Source organism: Pseudophryne corroboree, chromosome 3 (genome assembly GCF_028390025.1).
Source record: "Pseudophryne corroboree isolate aPseCor3 chromosome 3, aPseCor3.hap2, whole genome shotgun sequence".
Lineage (NCBI taxonomy): Eukaryota > Metazoa > Chordata > Amphibia > Anura > Myobatrachidae > Pseudophryne > Pseudophryne corroboree.
In genome coordinates, this window is record NC_086446.1 from 33,474,653 (window position 1) to 33,496,596 (window position 21,944).

At 46.7% G+C, this 21,944-nt stretch overlaps 2 protein-coding genes across 5 annotated transcripts in view; one reads left to right on the plus strand and one right to left on the minus strand.

Annotated features, from left to right (window-relative positions):
- Positions 1 to 20,490, minus strand: part of LOC135054608 (oocyte zinc finger protein XlCOF6-like) — a 42,868-nt gene extending 22,378 nt beyond the window's left edge. For both annotated transcript variants that reach the window (XM_063957797.1, XM_063957796.1), the window contains exons 1-3: positions 20,287 to 20,490; positions 3,148 to 3,191; positions 1,211 to 1,359 (exon numbers count right to left, since the gene is read on the minus strand). In XM_063957797.1, coding sequence (XP_063813867.1) covers positions 1,211 to 1,288 — 78 coding nt within the window. In that variant the 5' untranslated portion in view covers positions 1,289 to 1,359; positions 3,148 to 3,191; positions 20,287 to 20,490. The remainder of the gene's footprint in view (positions 1 to 1,210; positions 1,360 to 3,147; positions 3,192 to 20,286) is intronic.
- A 6-nt stretch (positions 20,491 to 20,496) lies between these two features.
- LOC135054616 (zinc finger protein OZF-like) overlaps positions 20,497 to 21,944 on the plus strand; it is a 53,020-nt gene continuing 51,572 nt past the window's right edge. For all 3 annotated transcript variants that reach the window (XM_063957817.1, XM_063957815.1, XM_063957816.1), the window contains exon 1: positions 20,497 to 20,700. The gene's annotated coding sequence lies outside the window, so the exon portion shown is untranslated. The remainder of the gene's footprint in view (positions 20,701 to 21,944) is intronic.

Genomic DNA, 21,944 nt, shown 5'->3' on the forward strand with positions numbered 1-21,944 from the left:
CCTCTGGCTGGGGGCGGGGTATAGGGCAGAGGGACCAGTGCATCCTGGTATCTGAAAGCTTTAACTGTTGGTGCCCTGTCCTCTACCTCCTACAACCCCATGGTATCCCTGTGGACCCTATAGACTTAGAAGATAAAGAGTAAACAAAGGTAGGTTCCACCATAACTTTTATTTATTGTGCAAAAAAAAAAAGATTAAAATATATATATATATATATATATATATATATATATACATATATACATATACAACTGTAATTTTTAAGGGAGGCGGAGCTGCAGGAGAGGCCTGTAAAACTATTATTACTATAAAGGAGCCTATAGAGGTTGGTGGTAAAACCTAATATTACTAGCTACATCCAAATGTACATGTCTGATATACAAAGTTCTATGGAATGTTTCTGAAATATGTCTGACTTGGTGCATCCTAGAGACCAGAGTCACAAGGAGAGGCGCCTCCCAGATTCCCTCAAATCCCCAGTCATGTCCCTGTATTATTACTATAGATATCAGCGATGCCACTGTGACACTCCCAGATCCCCTCACCTCCCCAGTCATGTCCCTGTATTATTACTATAGATATGAGCGATGCCACTGTGACACTCTCAGATCCCCTCACCTCTCCAGTCATGTTACTGTATTATAACTATAGATTTAGGTGAGGTCACTGTGATACTCCCAGATCCCCTCACCGCCCCAGTCACGTCTCCCTGTATAATTACTATAGATATTAGTGGTGTCACAGTGACACTCCCAGATTCCCTCACCTCCCCAGTCATGTCCCTGTATTATTACTATAGATATTAGTGGTGTCACAGTGACACTCCCAGATTCCCTCACCTCCCCAGTCATGTCCCTGTATTATTACTATAGATATAAGTGATGTCACTGCGGCACCCCCAGATCCCCTCACCTAACCAGTCACATCTACCTGTATTATTACTATGGATATAATTGGTGTCACAGTGACACTCCCAGATCCCCTCACCTCCCCAGTCATGTCTCCCCCTATTATTACTATGGATATAATTGGTGTTACTGTGACACCCCCAGATCCCCTCACCTAACCAGTCACATCTACCTGTATTATTACTATGGATATAAGTGGTGTCACAGTGACACTCCCAGATCCCCTCACCTCCCCAGTCATGTCCCTGTATTATCACTATAGATATAAGTGGTGTCACTGTGACACCCCCAGATCCCCTCACCTCCCCAGTCAACAGGTAGATGATCTCCAGGGTGAGATTTAGTATCCTCTCAGTGTTAGGACTCCGGACCTTCTCCATCCTCAGGAAATCAGAGATCGGTCTCAGGAAAATTGTAGTACAGATGCTTCAGTTCCTCACTGCTTGGTTGTCTATGAACAAATATAACAATTATAATAAACACAACAGAGTACACATATATCATCCTCCTCTCTCCCTTCCCCCTTCCCCCGAGCCTTATATCCCTGGTCAGTGTTTCCCAGACGTTCTGTTGGGCCAACTTCATAAGACTGTTCACTGACCATCACACTGATATCACACTCCTGATACACACTGATCACTATACACAGGTCACACTGATATCACGCACCTGATACACACTGATCACTATACACAGGTCACACTGATATCACACTCCTGATACACACTGATCATTATACACAGGTCATACTGACATCACTAACCTGATACACACTGATCACTATACACAGGTCACACCAGTATCACACACCTGATACACACTGATCACTATACACAAGTCACACCGATATCACACACCTAATACACACTGATCACTATACACAGGTCACACTGATATCACTAACCTGATACACAATGGGGTCAATTCTATTCGGCAACTTAAGAATAGCGCCGGGAATTAGCTCCCGACGCTATTCAATTCATCTGCTAGTGACCCGCAATTGTCGGAATTCTTCTCTCATCCCCGGGGGATGAGAGAAGAAACCCGACAAAAGTGCTGCCTCGCGGCCGGCGCGAGGCTGATTCTGTCGGGAATCAGCCTTGCGCCGGGGAGTTAAGTCGGAGAATGCCCGTTCTCCCGACAATTCAACCAGTTTAGTTGGCGAGAACGGGACATCGCCGACTTAACTTTAGCTGAATTGAATAGCGTCGGGAGCTAATTCCCGGCGCTATTCTTAAGTTGCCGAATAGAATTGACCCCAATGATCACTATACAGAGGTCACACTGATATCACACACCTGATACACACTAATCACTATACATAGGTCACACACTGATATCACACACCTGATACACACTGATCACTATACACAGGTCACACCGATAATACACCTGATACACACTGATCACTATATACAGGTCACCCTGATATCACACATCTGATACACACATCCCTATACACAGGTCACACTGATATCACACCTGATACACACTGATCACTATACACAGGTCACACTGATATTAATAACCTGATACACACTGATAAGTATACACAGGTCACACTGATATCAATAACCTGATACACATTGATCACTATACATAGGTCACACTGACATCACACCTGATACACACTGATCACTATACACAGGTCACACAGATATCACACCTGATACACATTGATCCCTGTAGACAGGTCACACACTGAAATCACACACCTAATACACAGTGATCACTATACACAGGTCACACACTGACATCACACACCTGATACACACTGATCCCTACACAAAGGTCACACACTGACATCACACACCTGATACACACTGATCCCTATACACAGGTCACACACTGACATCACACACCTGATACACACTGACATCACACACCTGATACACAGTGATCACTATACACAGGTCACACACTGAAATCACACACCTGATACACACTGATCCCTACAAACAGGTCACACACTGACATCACACACCTGATACACACTGATCCCTATACACAGGTCACACACTGACATCACACACCTGATACACACTGAACACTATACACAGTTCACACTGATATTATAAACCTGATACACACTGATCATTATACACAGGTCACCGATATCACACCTGATATAATAATAATAATAGGACACCACAGGCCGCTCCATCTGTATTACATTAATAACAGGACACCACAGACCACTCCCCCTCTATAACATAACAGGACACCATAGACTTCTCACCTTGTATAGTAATTACAATAACAGGACATCAAAGGCTGCTCCCCCTGTAAAATAATAATAACAGGACATCAAATGTTACTCCCCATGTATTATAATAACAGTACACCACAGGCCGCTTCCTCTGTATAATATTAATAACAGGACACCACAGGCCGCTCCCCCTGTATAACATAACAGGACACCACAGACTTCTCCCCCTTTATAATAATTATAATAACAAGACACCACAGCCTGCTCCCCCTGTATAATAGTAATAACAGGACACCACAGGCTAGTCTCCCTGTATTATAATAATCACAAGACACCACAGGCTGCTACCTCTGTATAATATTAATAACGACACCACAGGCCACTCCCCCTGTATAATAATAACAACGGGACACCACAGGCTACTCCCCATGTATAATAATATTAATAATTATTATTAATAACAGGACACTACAGGCTGCTCCCACTGTATAATATTAACAGGATGCCACAGGCTGCTCCCCCTGTATAATATTAATAACAGGACACCACAGGCCACTCCCCCTATATAATATTAATAACAGGACACCACAGGCCGCTCCCCCTGTATAACATAACAACTACACCACAGACTCCTCTCCCTGTATAATAATTATAACAGGATACCACAGGCTGCTCCATCTGTATAATAATAACAGGACACCACAGGCTGCTCCTGCTGTATAATAATAATAATAACAAGACACCACAGGCTATGGGTGTAGTATGGTATGCCGGCGCTTGGGCTCCTGGTGACCAGCATACCGGCGCCGGGAGCCCGAGCGCCGGCATACCGACAGCGTGGCGAGCGCAAAGGAGCCCCTTTCTACGCACGCCACACTATTTTATTTTTCCCTCCAGGGGGGTTGTGGACCCCCACAAGGGAGAATAGCTGTCGGTATGCCAAGTGTCGAGATTTTGGCGCCGGTATACTGTGCGCCGGGATCCCGACATTCGGCATACTGAAGACCACCGCAGGCTACTACCCCTGTATTATAATAATAACAGGACACCACAGGACGCTCCCTCTGTATAATATTAATAACAGGACACTACAGGCCGCTCCCACAGACTTTTCCCCTTGTATAATAATTATAATAACAGGACGCTACAGGCTGCACCCTTTATAATAATAATAACAACAACAGGACACTACAGGCTGCTCTCCCTGTATAATAATAATAATAATAGGACACCACAATCTGCTCCCCTTGTATAATATTAATAACAGGACACCACAGGCCACTCCCCCTGTATAATATTAATAACAGGACACCACAGGCTGCTCCCCCTGTATTGTAAAAATAACAGGACACCACAGGCCGCTCCCTTTGTATAATATTAACAGGACACCACGGGCTGCTCGTCCTGTATAATAATAATAATAACAACAACAACAACAACAACAGGACACCACAAGCTGCTCCCCCCTAGATAATAATAACAACACCACAGGCTGCTCCCCATGTATAATAACAGGACACTAGAGGCTGCTCCTCCTATATAATAATATTACCAGGGCACCACAGGCCGCTCTGTCTGTATAATAGTAATTAAAGGACACCACAGGCCGCTCCCTCTGTGTAACATAACAACAGTACACCACAGTCTTCTCCCCCTGTATAATAATTATATTAACAGGACAATAGAGGCTGATCCCCTGTATACTAATAATAACAGGACACCACAGGCTGCTCCCCCTGTATAATAATAATAATAATAATAATAATAACAGGACACCACAGGTTGCTCCTTCTGTATTATAATACTAATAGGATACCACAGGCCGCTCCCTCAGTATAATATTAATAACAGGACACCACAGGCCACTACTCCTGTATAATATTAACAGGACACCACAAGCCACACCCTCTATAATATTAACAAGACACCACAGGCCACTCCCCCTGTATAATTTTAACAACAGGTCACCACAGGCCACTCCCCCTGTGTAATAATAACAGGACACCACAGGCTGCTCCCTCTGTATAATATTAATAACAGGACACCACAGGCAACTTCCCCTGTATAATAATAATAATAATAGGACACTACAGACTGCTTCCCCTGTATAATAATAATAACAGGACACCACACGCTGCTCCATTTGTATAATAATAACAACAGGACACCACAGGCCACTCCCCCTGTATAATATTAATCAGAGGCCAAAAAAGGCAGCTCCCCCTGTATAATAATAATAATAACAGGACACCACAGGCTGCTCCCCTTGTATAATAATAATAATAATAATAACAACAGAACAGCACAGGCTGCTCCCTCTGTATAATAATAACAACAGGACACCACAGGCTGCTCCCCTTGTATAATAATAATAATAACAACAGGACAGCACAGGCTGCTCCCCCTGTATTGTAAAAATAACAGGACACCACAGGCCGCTCCTCTGTAAATTATTAAAAGGACACCACAGGCCACTCCCTCTATAATATTAACAAGACACCACAGGCCACTCCACCTGTACAATTTTAACGACAGGTCACCACAGGCCACTCCCCCTGTGTAATAGTAATAACAGGACACCACAGGCTGCTCTCCCTTTATAATATTAATAACGGGGCACCACAGGCCACTCCCCCTGTATAATATTAATAACAGGACACCACAGGCCACTCCCCCCTGTATAATATTAATAACAGGACACCACAGGCCGCTCCTTCTGTATAATATTAATAACAGTACACCACAGGCTGCTCTTTCTGTATAATAATAATAATAACAACAACAGGACACCACAGGCTGCTCCCCCTGTATAATAATAAAAACAGGACACCACAGGCTGCTCCCCCTGTATAATAATAACAACATCAGGACACTATAGGCTGCTGCCCCTGTATAATATTAAATACAGGACCCACAGGCCGCTCCCCCTGTATAATAATAACAGGACACCACAGGCCGCTCCCCCTGTATTATAATAATAACAGGACATCACAGGCCGCTACCTCTGTATAATATTAATAACTGGACACCACAGGCTGCTCCCCCAGTATAATAATAATAACAGGACACCACAGGCTGCTCCCCCTGTATTATAATAATAATTATAATAACAGGACACCACGGGCTGCTCCCCCTGTATAATAATAATAATAATAATAATAACAGGACACCAAAGGCTGCTCCCCCTGTATAATATTAAATACAGGACACCACAAGCTGCTCCTCCTGTACAATAATAACAGGATACCACAGGCCGCTCCCCCTGTATAACATAACAACAGGACACCACAGACCTCTCTCACTGTATAATAATAATAATAATAACAACAGGACACTACAGGCTGCTCCCCCTGTATAATAATAATAATAATAATAATAATAATAATAACAGGATACCACAGGCTACTCCCCCTGAATAATAATAATAGGACACCGCAGTCTGCTCCTCTTGTATAATATTAATAACAGGACACCACAGGCTGCTCCCCCTGTATTGTAAAAATAACAGGACACCACAGGCCGCTCCCTCTGTATAATATTAATAACAGGACACTACAGGCTGCTCCCCCTGTATAATAACAACAGGACACTACAGGCTGCTCCCTCTGTATAATAATAATAATAGGACACCACAGTCTGCTCCCCTTGTATAATATTAATAACAGGACACCACAGGCTGCTCCCCCTGTATTGTAAAAATAACAGGAAACCACAGGCCGCTCCCTCTGTATAATATTAATAACAGGACACTACAGGCTGCTCCCCCTGTATAATAACAACAGGACACTACAGGCTGCTCCCTCTGTATAATAATAATAATAATAATAATAATAATAATAGGACACCACAGTCTGCTCCCCTTGTATAATATTAATAACAGGACACCACAGGCTGCTCCCCCTGTATTGTAAAAATAACAAGACACCACAGGCCACTCCCTCTGTATAATATTAATAACAGGACACCAGGGGCTGCTCCCCCTGTATAATAATAATAATAATAATAATAATAATAAGATTTTAAACCTACCGGTAAATCTTTTTCTCCTAGTCTGTAGAGGATGCTGGGGACTCCGTAAGGACCATGGGGTATAGACGGGCTCCGCAGGAGACATGGGCAGCCAAAAGAACTTTCTAGTATGGTGTGCACTGGCTCCTCCCTCTATGCACCTCCTCTAGACCTCAGTTAGAGAACTGTACCCAGAGGAGATGGACAATACGAGGAAAGGATTTTGTTAATCTAAGGGCAAGATTCATACCAGCCCACACCAATCATACCATATAACCTGGAATACACCTAACCAGTTAACAGTATGAACAAACAACAGTATCGGTCCAAGACCGATTCTAACTGTAACATAACCCTTATGTAAGCAATAACTATATACAAGTCTTGCAGACTTTCCGCACTGGGACGGCACTGTATTTTCTCTTACATCCTAGAGGATGCTGGGGACTCCGTAAGGACCATGGGGTTTATACCAAAGCTCCCAATCGGGCGGGAGAGTGCGGATGACTCTGCAGTACCGACTGAGCAAATGCTAGGCCCTCATCAGCCAGGGTATCAAACTTGTAGAATTTAGCAAAAGTGTTTGACCCTGACCAAGTTGCTGCTCGGCAAAGCTGTAATGCCAAGACGCCCCGGGCAGCCGCCCAAGAAGAGCCCACCTTCCTAGTGGAATGGGCCTTTACTGAATGTGGTAACGGCAATCCAACCGTAACATAAGCCTGCTGAATCGTGTTACAGATCCAGCGAGCAATAGTCTGCTTCGAAGCAGGCGCGCCAATCTTGTTGGCAGCATACAAGACAAACAATGCATCTGTTTTGCTAATTCTAGCCGTCCTAGCTACATACATTTTTAAGGCCCTGACTACATCCAGGGACATGGAATCCTCCAAGTCACTCGTAGCCACAGGCACCACTATAGGTTGGTTCATATGAAATGAAGACACCCCCTTGGGTAAAAATTGAGGACGAGTCCTCAATTCCGCTCTATCCACATGAAAAATCAAGTAAGGGCTCTTGTAAGACAAGGCCGCCAATTCTGACACACGCCTCGCAGATGCCAAGGCTAACAACATGACCACCTTCCAGGTGAGAAATTTTAACTCCACCGTTTTAAGAGGTTCAAACCAGTGTGATTTAAGGAACACCACGTTCAGGTCCCATGGTGCCACTGGGGGCACAAAAGGAGGCTCGATGTGCAGTACTCCTTTTACAAAAGTCTGGACTTCTGGAAAAAAAGCCAATTCCTTCTGAAAGAATATTGACAAAGCCGAAAACTGTACTTTAACAGAGCCTAACTTTAGGCCCATATCCACTCCTGTCTGTAGGAAGTGGAGAAAACGACCCAGATGGAAATCTTCCGTAGGAGCATTCTTGGTTTCACACCAAGAGACATATTTCTGCCAGATACGGTGATAATGTTTTGACGTCACCTCCTTCCTAGCCTTTATTAGAGTAGGTATGACCTCCTCTGGAATACCCTTCTCCGCTAGGATCCGGCGTTCAACCGCCATGCCGTCAAACGTAACCGCGGTAAGTCTTGGAACAGACAGGGCCCCTGCTGTAACAGGTCCTCTCTTAGAGGAAGAGGCCAAGGATCTTCTTTGAGCTTCTCCTGAAGATCTGAGTACCAGGCCCTTCGAGGCCAGTCTGGAACAATGAGTATAGTCTGTACTCTTTTTCGTCTTATGATCCTCAACACTTTTGTGATGAGAGGAAGCGGAGGAAACACATAGACCGACTGGAACACCCATGGCTTTGATGAAGTCCCCACTCTCCTGGATGGAGATCGTGTCTGCTGAGGAAGTCTGCTTCCCAGTTGTCCACTCCCGGAATGAAGACAGCTGACAGAGCGCTTACGTGATTTTCCGCCCAGCGAAGAATCCTGGTGGCTTCCGCCATCGCGACTCTGCTTCTTGTCCCGCCTTGGCATTCACATGAGCTACTGCTGTGACATTGTCTGATTGAATCAGAACCGGTAGGTTGCGAAGAAGATTCTCCACTTGTCGAAGGCCATTGTATATGGCCCTTAGCTCCAACACGTTGATGTGTAGACAGGACTCCTGGTCTGACCACAGTCCCTGAAAATTTCTTCCTTGGGTGACTGCTCCCCATCCTCGGAAGCTCGCGTCCGTGGTTACCAGGATCCAGTCCTGAATGCCGAACCTGCGACCCTCTAGAAGGTGAGCACTTTGTAGCCACCATAGAAGAGACACCCTGGCCCTGGGGGACAGTGTTATTTTTTTATGTAATTGTAGATGGGACCCGGACCATTTGTCCAGAAGATCCCATTGAAACATCCTTGCATGGAACCTGCCGAAGGGAATGGCCTCGTAAGTTGCCACCATTTTCCCCAGAACACGAGTGCATTGATGAGCTGACACTCTTTTCGGCTTTAGTAGTTCTCGGACCATGTTCTGGAGGTCCTGGACTTTTTCCAACGGGAGGAAAACTTTCTTTTGTTCCGTGTCCAGTATCATGCCTAGGAACGGTAGTCGAGTTGTCGGAACCAACTGTGACTTTGGTAGATTGAGAATCCTCCCATGTTGTTGAAGCACTCTCTGAGAGAGTGACACGTTCTCCAGTAATTGCTCTCTTGATCTCGCTTTTATCAGGAGATCGTCCAAGTATGGGATAATTGTGACTCCTCGCTTGCGCAGGATCACCATCATTTCCGCCATTATCTTGGTGAAAATCCTCGGGGCCGTGGACAGCCCAAACGGCAACATCTGAAACTGATAATGACAATCCTGTACCGCGAATATCAGGTATTCCTGATGAGAGGGATATATGGGGACATGAAGGTAAGCATCCTTTATGTCCAGTGACACCATAAAATCCCCCCTTCCAGGCAGGCTATCACCGCTCGGAGCGATTCCATCTTGAATTTGAATCTTTTCAGGTACAGGTTCAGGGATTTTAGGTTTAAAATGGGCCTTTCCAAACCATCCGGTTTCGGAACCACAATTAGGGTTGAATAATACCCTTTTCCCTGTTGGCTCAGGGGAACCCTGATATTCACTCGCTGTTGACACAGCATTTGAATTGCAGCTAGCACTACTTCCCGCTCTGGGGTAGAAGCTGGTAAGGCCGACTTGAAAAATCGGAGTGGGGGCACCTCTTTGAATTCCAGCTTATAGCCCTGGGAGACTATTTCTATCACCCAAGGGTTCACGTCTGACTGTACCCAGACTTGGCTGAATAGTCAAAGGCGTGCCCCCACCTGTGCGGACCCCCGCAGGGGAGCCCCAGCGTCATGTGGTAGACTTATCGGAAGCCGGGAAGGACTTCTGCTCTTGGGAACCAGCCACAGCAGGTGTCCTCTTGCCTCTACCCTTACCTCTGGTGAGGAAAGAGGAGCCCTGACTTCTCCTGGATCTATGCGACCACAAGGACTGCATCTGATATTGTTGGGGTTTCTTTTGCTGTTGAGGAACAAAAGGTAAAAAGGTAGACTTACCCGCGGTAGCTGTAGAGATCAGGTCCGTGAGGCCGTCCCCAAACAATACATCACCTTTGTAAGGTAAAACCTCCATATGCCTTTTTGAGTCTGCATCCCCCGTCCATTGGCGGATCCATAAGGCTCTTCTTGACGAAATAGCCATAGCATTGGCTCTTGAACCCAGTAAACCAATGTCTCTTTGAGCGTCCCTCATATATAAGACTGCGTCCTTAATATGAGCTAATGTTAACAAAATTGTATCCCTATCTAGGGTATCAAGGTCAGCTGACAGTATCCGTCCAAGCTGCTACTGCACTACATACCCATGCCGATGCAATTGCCGGTCTAAGCGAGGTCTGAGTGTAGATAGAGTTTAGTGTAGTCTCTTGCCTGCGGTCCGCAGGATCCTTGAGGGCCGCTGTGTCAGGGGATGGTAGCGCCACCTTCTTGGAAAGGCGTGTTAAGGCTTTGTCCACTGTGGGAGAGGATTCCCAACGTACCCTGTCCTGTGTAGGGAAAGGGTACTCCATAAGAACCCTTTTGGGAATCTGCAGTTTCTTATCTGGAGTTTCCCATGCTTTTTCACATAACTCAATAATTTCATGGGAAGGAGGAAAGTTTATAACTTGTTTCTTTCCCTTAAACATGTGTATCCTCGTGTTGGGCACCGAGGGCTCATCAGTGATATGTAACACATCTTTTATTGCAATAATCATGCACTGAATACTTTTTGCCACCCTGGGGTGCAATCTTGCTTCATCATAGTCGACACTGAAATAAGAGTCCGTGTCGGTATCTGTGTCCCTTTGTTAGGCGCCGGGGTCCGCTTGTCTGCGCGGCCCGGCGCCTAGCAACTAGGGACGCCGTGCGCGTACAGCCGCCGGCTCCCTAGCAATGCTAGACGCCGGGCGCGCTGAGCCGCACGGACCCTAGCAACGGGGACGCCACTGGCGGACCGCGTTCCCCGTTGCTGGGTCCTGTTAAATTAATAGGTGCACCTGTTCTCTGGCCGTGCAGCAAGGCAGCTGCACGGCATTTATTCTAATCAGCTCTGTCACCAGCTGATTGGAGGACTCCTGATTAAATACACTCTCAGGGCTTCTCACAGACGCCGGTAATAGCTTCCTGCATGCTGTCTTGTTTGCTGAGAGTCAGTTTCAGTCCTGCTGTATCCGGTCATTCTAGTCCTCTGAAGTCCTGTACTCGGGAGTTATCATCTCGTCCCTGGAGTCCTGACTGATCACCGTTTATCATCCAGTGGTGTTCGTGAGTCGCGGCTTTGCCGTGTGTAGCGGCTCGGCCGCTTTACCCATTATATTTTGTGTTTGGAGCAATTGCAGAGGGTTCCGCTTCCACAGGTCCACTCTGGTATTCGGCGGTGCCGGGTAGGAGTATTGGACAAGTGGATATTTTGGTTGTCCTTTTCCCTGGCGGTTTCTCCGCACATACCTTAGGTTTTTAGTTAGCTTGTAGCCCCTGGCCAGGTTGTCTAGTTAGAGGGCCTCTTGTTATCATCCTGTCTCGGACTTCCCTTTGTCTCTCACTAAGACCGGGGGGCATCGGAGTTGGGCAGACATAATCCGCCCTTCAAACGCGGCTGCCAAGGGCTCAAGAAACCATAGTCTCGCAAGGGATTTCTGACAGCACGGATGAGACAACAGAGTTAGGGCGCCAGGGGCTATTCCCTTCCCCAGCATTCCGTTCCAGTGCTCCGGTCCTTGCCATACGATCTCCTCTGACCAGGAGTGCTGGAATCATAACATTATTACCGGCCATACCAAAACTTTAAATTAAACGGGGTTTAATTTTTTTTTTCTCATTCAGTTTTGTGAGAGTTATCGGCCTCATGAATCCGACAGGGTTAGGGCCAAATCCTGGTCAGCTCTTAGTCAGCCAGATTCAAGAACTTACTCAGATGGTTCAGGATCTTTCTCTTCGGGTGAAGTCGCAGGAAGATCTTTTGCGAGCTTCCCCAAGGGTAGTCCCTGAACCAAAGATGCATTGGCCTGACCGTTTTTCTGTGGATAGAAAAGAGTTTTTTAATTTTAAAGAATCCTGTAAACTTTATTTTCGTTTAAGACCGACTTCATCTGGTACTGAATCTCAGCGGGTTGGGATTATTATTTCTTTACTCCAGGGGGATCCTCAGACCTGGGCATTTGGTTTAAGAGCAGAAGATCCTGCATTGTTGTCAGTTGACGCTTTTTTTAAGTCTTTAGGGCTCTTGTATGATGACCCTGATAGAGAGGCGTCCGCTGAAAGTCAGCTGCGCGCTCTCAAACAAGGTAGAAATCCTGCGGAGGTTTATTGTACGGAGTTCCGCCGTTGGTCGAACGACTGTGGCTGGAATGATCCAGCCCTGCGCAGTCAGTTTCGCCTCGGCTTATCAGAATCTATAAAAGACAGTCTCCTTCAGTACCCCGCTCCTGAGACTCTCGATAAACTCATGGAGCTTTCTATTAAGATTGGTCGTCGTCTCAGAGAGCGGAGGGCTGAAAGAGGAGCACCTGTAAGGTCCAGTCCGTGTGTATATTCCATTCCTGAAGACGTGGAGGAGCCCATGCAGATGGGTCTCTCCCGGCTGTCTCCTGAGGAAAGAGCCAGAAGGCAAAATTCCGGTCTTTGTCTGTACTGTGGGGGTAAGGGACATTTTGCTCGTAACTGTCCGAACAAGTCGGGAAACGCTTTGACCAGGTGAATTGTGAGGGGGTTCACCTAGGTCTGCAGCTTATCTCCTCGAATAACTCCCTTTTAGTTCCAGTTAAAGTTTCCTTTGGCAGCCTCAGTTCTTCTGTGTCGGCTTTTGTCGACAGTGGAGCTGCAGGAAACTTTATGGACTTAACTTGGGCTAAAGCCTTAGGCATTCCTCAGTTACCTTTGGGTAGGTGTGTCACCATGCATGGCTTAGATGGGAGTCCGCTGTCCAATGGGGTTATCTCTCTCTGTACACCCCCGGTACTACTTACTGTAGGAGCTCTACATTCCGAAAAAATTGAGTTCTTTCTTACACATTGCCCAGCAGTTCCAGTTGTTCTGGGTCACCCTTGGCTGGCCTTTCATAATCCCACCATTGCTTGGCGGTCGGGGGAGATTTCACAATGGGGTACCTTTTGTGATAAGGAATGTATTACGTTTCCAGTCAGAGTAGCAGCTGCCATTCCTGAACTCATTCCTGTGGAATACCAGGAGTTTGCTGATGTGTTCTCCAAAGGCAATGCGGACATTCTGCCTCCCCATCGGCCTTATGATTGTGCTATTGAGCTAATTCCTGGTGCCGCATTGCCAAAGGGAAGATTATATGCTTTATCCGGGCCAGAAACTGCGGCCATGAATGATTATGTTAAGGAGAGCCTAGGGAAAGGATTTATTAGACCATCAAAATCTCCTTTAAGTGCAGGCTTCTTCTTTGTGGAGAAAAAGGATGGCTCGCTTAGACCTTGCATTGACTTTAGAGCCCTGAATAAGATCTCAGTTAAAAATACTTATCCTTTGCCGTTGATTTCTGTCCTCTTTGATCAGTTACGTTCGGCTGTGATTTTTTCTAAAATTGACCTTAGAGGAGCGTACAACCTCATCCGAATCAAATCTGGAAATGAGTGGAAGACGGCCTTCAGTACTCAGTCGGGTCACTACGAGTACCTGGTGATGCCGTTCGGCTTGTCCAATGCTCCAGCAGTTTTTCAAGACCTCATTAACGATGTGCTCCGTGACTTCCTAGGGAAATTCGTGGTCGTTTACTTAGACGACATCCTGATTTATTCTAAATCAATGGAACAACATGTTACCCAGGTGCGTCTGGTTCTTCAAAAGTTACGTGAGAATCATTTATATGCCAAGCTGGAGAAGTGTGAGTTTCATGTCACGGAGGTATCTTTTTTAGGGTACATTATTTCCCCTCAGGATTTTCCATGGAACCAAAGAAGCTCCAGGCCATCCTTAGTTGGGCGCAACCCACCAATTTAAAAGCAATTCAGCGCTTTTTAGGGTTTGCGAATTATTATAGGAGGTTCATTCATTCTTTTTCTGACCTGGTTGCTCCCATTGTAGCCCTGACAAAGAAAGGAGCGGATCCTACCAACTGGTCGCGTGAAGCTGAGTTGTCCTTTCGGGCCTTGAAACAAGCCTTTGTCTCGGCTCCAGTCCTCAGACATCCCAATCCGGAATTGCCCTTTGTTGTGGAGGTTGATGCCTCGGAGGTTGGAGTGGGGGCTATCCTTTCTCAAAAGGATCCGGAGTCTCTGGAGTTACATCCTTGTGCCTTTATGTCCAGGAAATTCTCCTCCGCTGAATCCAACTATGACGTTGGTAATCGGGAGTTGCTGGCGATAAAGTGGGCTTTCGAGGAGTGGAGGCATTGGCTGAAGGGAGCAAAACATACTATTTCAGTATTGACTGACCATAAAAACCTGCAATACATCGAATTGGCTAAGCGGCTTAATGCCCGGCAGGCACGTTGGGCGTTATTTTTTACTCGTTTCAAATTTATAATCACTTTCAGGCCTGGTTCCAAGAATACCAAGGCTGATGCCCTGTCACGCAGCTTTCTTCCGGTTCACAATAACAGTCCTGTTACTCCCATACTTCCATCTTCGGTCATCTGGGTAGGCCTCACACAAGATTTATTTACCCAGTTAAAACAGCTTCAACACCAAGCTCCTGGAAATACTCCTGCTGGTCGTCTTTACGTTCCTGAGTTTTTGAGAGCTACTGTTTTAACTGAATTCCATGATAACAAAGTTTCCGGGCATCCGGGAATCTCTAAGACTTTGGAGTTAGTCTCCCGCTCAGTATGGTGGCCTGGTCTTTCTAAAGACGTTAAGGAGTTTGTTTTTTCATGTCAGGTTGTGCACAGCATAAGGTTCCCCGTTCCTTGCCTATCTGGCAACTTATGCCCTTAAATGTCCCTCTCAGGCCATGGTCTCATATTTCCATGGATTTTGTGGTTGACCTTCCCCTTTCAGCCGGATTCCGAGTCATATGGGTGGTGGTGGACCGTTTTAGCAAGATGGCTCATCTCATTGCTCTTCCCCGACTGCCATCCGCCCAAGGGTTGGCAGTTTTGTTTCTCCGCCATGTTTTCAGACTTCATGGGTTGCCTACTGATACTGTTTCTGATCGGGGTCCACAATTCATCGCTCAATTCTGGAAATGTTTTTGTGCCTCATTAAAGATGAAATTGTCGTTAACATCCGGTTACCACCCACAATCCAACGGGCAAACTGAGCGAGTTAACCAATCATTGAAACAGTATTTGCGTTTGTATTCAGCCAAACTCCAGAATGATTGGTCTGAGTTTCTTCCGTTGGCGGAGTTTGCTTACAATAATTCTTGTCATTCCTCCACTAAAGTGTCTCCATTCTTTTCAGTTTTTGGTTTTCACCCCAGAGCTAATTCTTTTTTTCATCATTCCTCAGTCTCCTCGCTAACCTTAACCTCCCATCTCAGAGCCATTTGGAAAAAAGTGCACCTTGGTCTCAGAAAAGCGGCCTTTCGAGAGAAGAAATTTTCTGACAGGCTCCGACGTCCTTGCACTTTTAAGGTGGGAGATAGGGTATGGTTGTCGACTCGTAACATCAGGCTTCGACAATCCTCGGCTAGATTGGGACCCAAATTTATTGGGCCATTTCTCATTATTAAAAGAGTCAACCCAGTTGCCTTCCGGTTACGTTTGCCAAGATCTCTCAGGATTGGAAATACGTTTCATTGCTCCCTGTTGAAACTATACGTTTCTTCCAGTAGATTTCCTCGGAGGATCTCTCAGGGTAGATCTCCGGTGGATGTACAGGGACAACAGGAGTTCTTGGTGGAGAAGGTTCTCGATTCCAAATTGTCCCGGGGCCGGCTTTATTTTCTGGTTCACTGGAGAGGCTATGGTCCGGAGGAAAGGTCTTGGGTCCTGGATAAGGATCTTCATGCCCCGAGGCTCAAGAGGGCATTTTTTCGGGAATTTCCTCGGAACCCTGGCTTTAGGGGTTCCTTGACCCCTCCTCAAGGGGGGGGTACTGTTAGGCGCCGGGGTCCGCTTGTCTGCGCGGCCCAGCGCCTAGCAACTAGGGACGCCGTGCGCGTACAGCCGCCGGCTCCCTAGCAACGCTAGACGCCGGGCGCGCTGAGCCGCACGGACCCTAGCAACGGGGACGCCTGGCGGACCGCGTTCCCCGTTGCTGGGTCCTGTTAAATTAATAGGTGCACCTGTTCTTTGGCCGTGCAGCAAGGCAGCTGCACGGCATTTATTCTAATCAGCTCTGTCACCAGCTGATTGGAGGACTCCTGATTAAATACACTCTCAGGGCTTCTCACAGACGCCGGTAATAGCTTCCTGCATGCTGTCTTGTTTGCTGAGAGTCTGTTTCCAGTCCTGCTGTATCCGGTCATTCTGGTCCTCTGAAGTCCTGTACTCGGGAGTTATCATCTCGTCCCTGGAGTCCTGACTGATCACCGTTTATCATCCAGTGGTGTTCGTGAGTCGCGGCTTTGCCGTGTGTAGCGGCTCGGCCGCTTTACCCATTATATTTTGTGTTTGGAGCATTTGCGGAGGGTTACGCTTCCACAGGTCCACTCTGGTATTCGGCGGTGCCGGGTAGGAGTATTGGACAAGTGGATATTTTGGTTGTCCTTTTCCCTGGCGGTTTCTCCGCACATACCTTAGGTTTTTAGTTAGCTTGTAGCCCCTGGCCAGGTTGTCTAGTTAGAGGGCCTCTTGTTATCATCCTGTCTCGGACTTCCCTTTGTCTCTCACTAAGACCGGGGGGCATCGGAGTTGGGCAGACATAATCCGCCCTTCAAACGCGGCTGCCAAGGGCTCAAGAAACCATAGTCTCGCAAGGGATTTCTGACAGCACGGATGAGACAACAGAGTTAGGGCTATTCCCTTCCCCAGCATTCCGTTCCAGTGCTCCGGTCCTTGCCATACGATCTCCTCTGACCAGGAGTGCTGGAATCATAACACCCTTATTTGTGAGAAGGGACTTTTCTGAGACCCACGACGGGTCCTGTGAGTCGGTATAATCCGTAGATTGATTACCTGCCGACGCACTGGACTCTGCTTTGTCCAGTCTTTTATGCAGTGAAGCTACACTAGCATTTAACATATGCCACATATCTATCCAATCCTGAGTCGGCACCGCCGACTGAGACACACCACTCATCTGTTCCACCTCCTCTTTGGATAAGCCTTCCGTTTCAGACATGCCGACACACGTACCGACTCCCCGCACACACTGGGATATAACTATAAGGGGACCATTTCCTAAAGAAGGCCCTTTGGAGAGACATAGAGAGAGTATGCCAGCACACACCAGCGCCAACTGACCCAGGAAATAAAAAAACCCAGATAGCTTTTATATATATATAAATGTATATAGATTTTCCCACTCACTGCGCCTTAATTATGTGCCCCCCTCTCTTTTTTTCAGCCCTCTGATGCTCAGCAGGGAAGAGTCCGGGGAGCCAGCGTTCTCTGCAGCCTCTGTGGAGAAAATGGCGCTGGTTAGTGCTGAGGGATCAAGCTCCGCCCCCTGAGCGGCGGGCTTCGGTCCTGCTCGTGAATTTGAAAAAAATGGCGGGGATCCGTAGTTTACTGCCTCCGCAGCCTAACTACATACTTTTTTGCCTAAAACGAGGTTTATTGCTGCCCAGGGCGCCCCCCCTGCACCCATCAGTGCCATGTGTGTGTGTGTGTAAGTGTGGGAGCAGGAAGCTGCGCGCTTATCTCATGAAGATCTGAAGTCTTCTGCCGCCTGATGTCTTCTTATGTCTGAAATACCCACCCGGCTTCTTTTTTCCGGCATCTGTGAGGAGGATGGCGGCGCGGCTCCGAGACGAACCCCAGGGTGAGACCTGTGTTCAGACTCCCTCTGGAGCTAATGGTGTCCAGTAGCCTAAGAAGCAGAGCCTATCACTTAAGTAGGTCTGCTTCTCTCCCCTCAGTCCCACGATGCAGGGAGCCTGTTGCCAGCAGAGCTTCCTGAAAATAAAAAATCTAACAAAATTATTTTTACAGAAAACTCAGGAGAGCTCCCTGTAATACACCCTATCTCCTCTGGGCACAAGATCTGAACAGGTCTGGAGGAGGGGCATAGAGGCAGGAGCCAGTGCACACCATACTAGAAAGTTCTTTTGGGTGCCCATGTCTCCTGCGGAGCCCGTCTATACCCCATGGTCCTTATGGAGTCCCCATCATCCTCTAGGACGTAAGAGAAAATAACAGGACACCACAAGCTGCTCCCCCTAGATAATAATAATAACAGAACACCACAGGCTGCTCCCCATGTATAATAACAGAACACTAGAGGCTGCTCCTCCTATATAATAATATTACCAGAACACCACAGGCCGCTCTGTCTGTATAATATTAATGAAAGGACACCACAGGCCGCTCCCTCTGTATAACATAACAACAGTACACCACAGACTTCTCCCCCTGTATCATAATTATAATAACAGGACACTACAGGCTGCTCCCCCTGTATTATAATAATAATAATAATAATAATAATAATAATAACAGGACACCACAGGCAGCGCCCCCTGTATAATAATAATAACAGGACACCACAGATCACTCCCTCTGTATTATAATACTAATAGGACACCACAGGTCGCTTCCTCAGTATAATATTAATAACAGGACACCACAGGCCACTACTCCTGTATAATATTAAAAGGACACCACAAGCCACACCCTCTATAATATTAACAAGACACCACAGGCCACTCCCTCTGTATAATTTTAACAACAGGTCACCACAGGCCACTCCCCCTGTGTAATAATAATAACAACAGGACACCACAGGCTGCTCCCCCTTTATAATATTAATAACAGAACACCACAGGCCGCTCCCTTTGTATAATATTAATAACTGGACACCATAGGCTGCTTCCCCTGTATAATAATAATAATTATAATAACAACAGGACACCACAGGCTGCTCCCCCTGTATTATTATAATAATAACGATACCACAGGCTGCTCCCCCTGTATAATAATAATAATAACAGGACACCACAGGCTGCTCCCCCTGTATAATAATAATAATAATAACAGGACACTACAGGCTGCTCCCGCCGTATAATAATTATAATAACAGGACACTACAGGCTTCTTCCCCTGTATTATAAAAATAAGAGGACACCACAGGTCGCTCCCTCTGTATAATAATAATAATAACAGGACACCACAGGCCACTCCCCCTGTATAATAATAACAACAGGACAAAACAGGCTGCTCCTCCTGTATAATAATAATAACAACAGGATATCTCAGGCCTCTCCCCCTGTATAATAATAACAGGACACCACAGGCTACTCCTCCTGTATAATAATAACAGGACACCACAGGCTACTCCTCCTGTATAATAATAACAGGACACCACAGGCCGCTCCCCATGTATAATATTAACAACAGGAAACTAGAGGCCACTCCCCCTGTATAATATTAACAGGACACCATAGGCCACTCTCCCTTTATAATATTATCAACAGGACACCACAGGACACTTCCCCTTGTATAATTTTAACAACAGGTCACCACAGCCCACTCCCCCTGTGTAATATTAACAACAGAACACCACAGGCTGCTTCCCCCGTATAATAATAATAACAAGACACCACAGGCTGCTCCCCTTGCATAATAATAATGACAGGACACCACCGGCAGCTTCCCCTGTATTATAATAATTACAGGACACCACAGGCTGCTACCCCTGTATAAAAATAGTCACCATCTCCTGCTGCTGCAGCTTCTTATTGCTCTGAACAATCTACCGGAAGAGCGGTAATCGGGTGGAACGCAAAGGGCGGAAGTCGGGTGGAACGCAAAGGGCGGAAGTCGGGTGGAACGCAAAGGGCGGAAGTCGGGTGTGTAGCGCTCCAGGCGGAGGACTGGCGGTAATTACATACATAGAGATACGGGGAGGGATATAACACGGTGCAGGCAGCGGGTGTGGAATCTGAAGGGGGCTGCAGGGGGCCAAACATAATAATGACACAATTTGGATAGTGCTCGTGATGTGACAGGTCACGAGGTACTGGATGAATTTCGTATCTTCTCGGAGGTGCACATTTGACACCCCAGAGGGTGAAGGAAGGAGAGTGAGATCTCAGTCAAATAATACGGAACCAATCAAATGGTCCAAGTAAGAATTATATTTTATATTTTTATGGAGATATACTAATGCTGCATTAAGACTGCAAATGCCGGATCCTACCCGGTAAGACAAACGTGTACTTACCGGGTGGGATCCGGCATTTGCGCTCCGTTGCAGGCTTTCCGACCCGGCAATATACAGCAGGGGCGGGGGTGGAGGCGGCGCCGGGAGATAAGCTCATCTCCTGCGCCGCCTCTCCCTATCTTGTGAATGGGAACCGTGTCGCATCGACACGGCTCCCATTCACACCGCACCTGACCCAGTAATCAACCCGGGTAAAACCCTTCTTTTTTACCGGGTTGATTTACCGGGTCAGGCGACCCGCTAATTCAGCCAGTGTGCTTTCACATCGCACACTGACCCGGGTCGACACGATACCGGGTTATTTGTGCGATGTGAAAGGGGTATTAACTATCTGCAAGCTGCATAACTTACAACTACTGGACTATGGCTGTCTGTTGAATGATCTCATTTCAAAAGAAGGTAAATATCTGAAAGATTAAGACACACAGAACATAGTGCAACCAATTTTTGGTAATAAATATAGGAGGTGTTTATTTGTTCAACTCACATAAATATGAGTCAATATTGCATATCGTCCACCAGGTGGCGTCGATCCTTAGTTCTCACAATAGATGGTTTAGAACATTAATCCTCACAGATGCACTGGAAGCTCAAGAAGATAAATATATGGTGCAGTAGAGCTTAACCATAAAACACGTTTTTTATTTTGACAAAAACACACTTACATCAAACAGAAAATTAAAAGCATTTCTCTAACGTCCTAGTGGATGCTGGGGACTCCGTCAGGACCATGGGGGGGGGGGGGATTAGCGGCTCCGCAGGAGACAGGGCACAAAAATAAAGCTTTAGGATCAGGTGGTGTGCACTGGCTCCTCCCCCTATGACCCTCCTCCAAGCCTCAGTTAGGTTTTTGTGCCCGTCCGAGCAGGGTGCAATCTAGGTGGCTCTCCTACAGAGCTGCTTAGAAAAAGTTTTTTAGGTTTCTTATTTTCAGTGAGTCCTGCTGGCAACAGGCTCACTGCTACGAGGGACTTAGGGGAGAAGAAGTGAACTCACCTGCGTGCAGGATGGATTGGCTTCTTAGGCTACTGGACACCATTAGCTCCAGAGGGATCGAACACAGGCCCAGCCATGGAGTCCGGTCCCGGAGCCGCGCCGCCGACCCCCCTTGCAGATGCCGAAGATGGAAGAGGTCCAGAAGCAGGCGG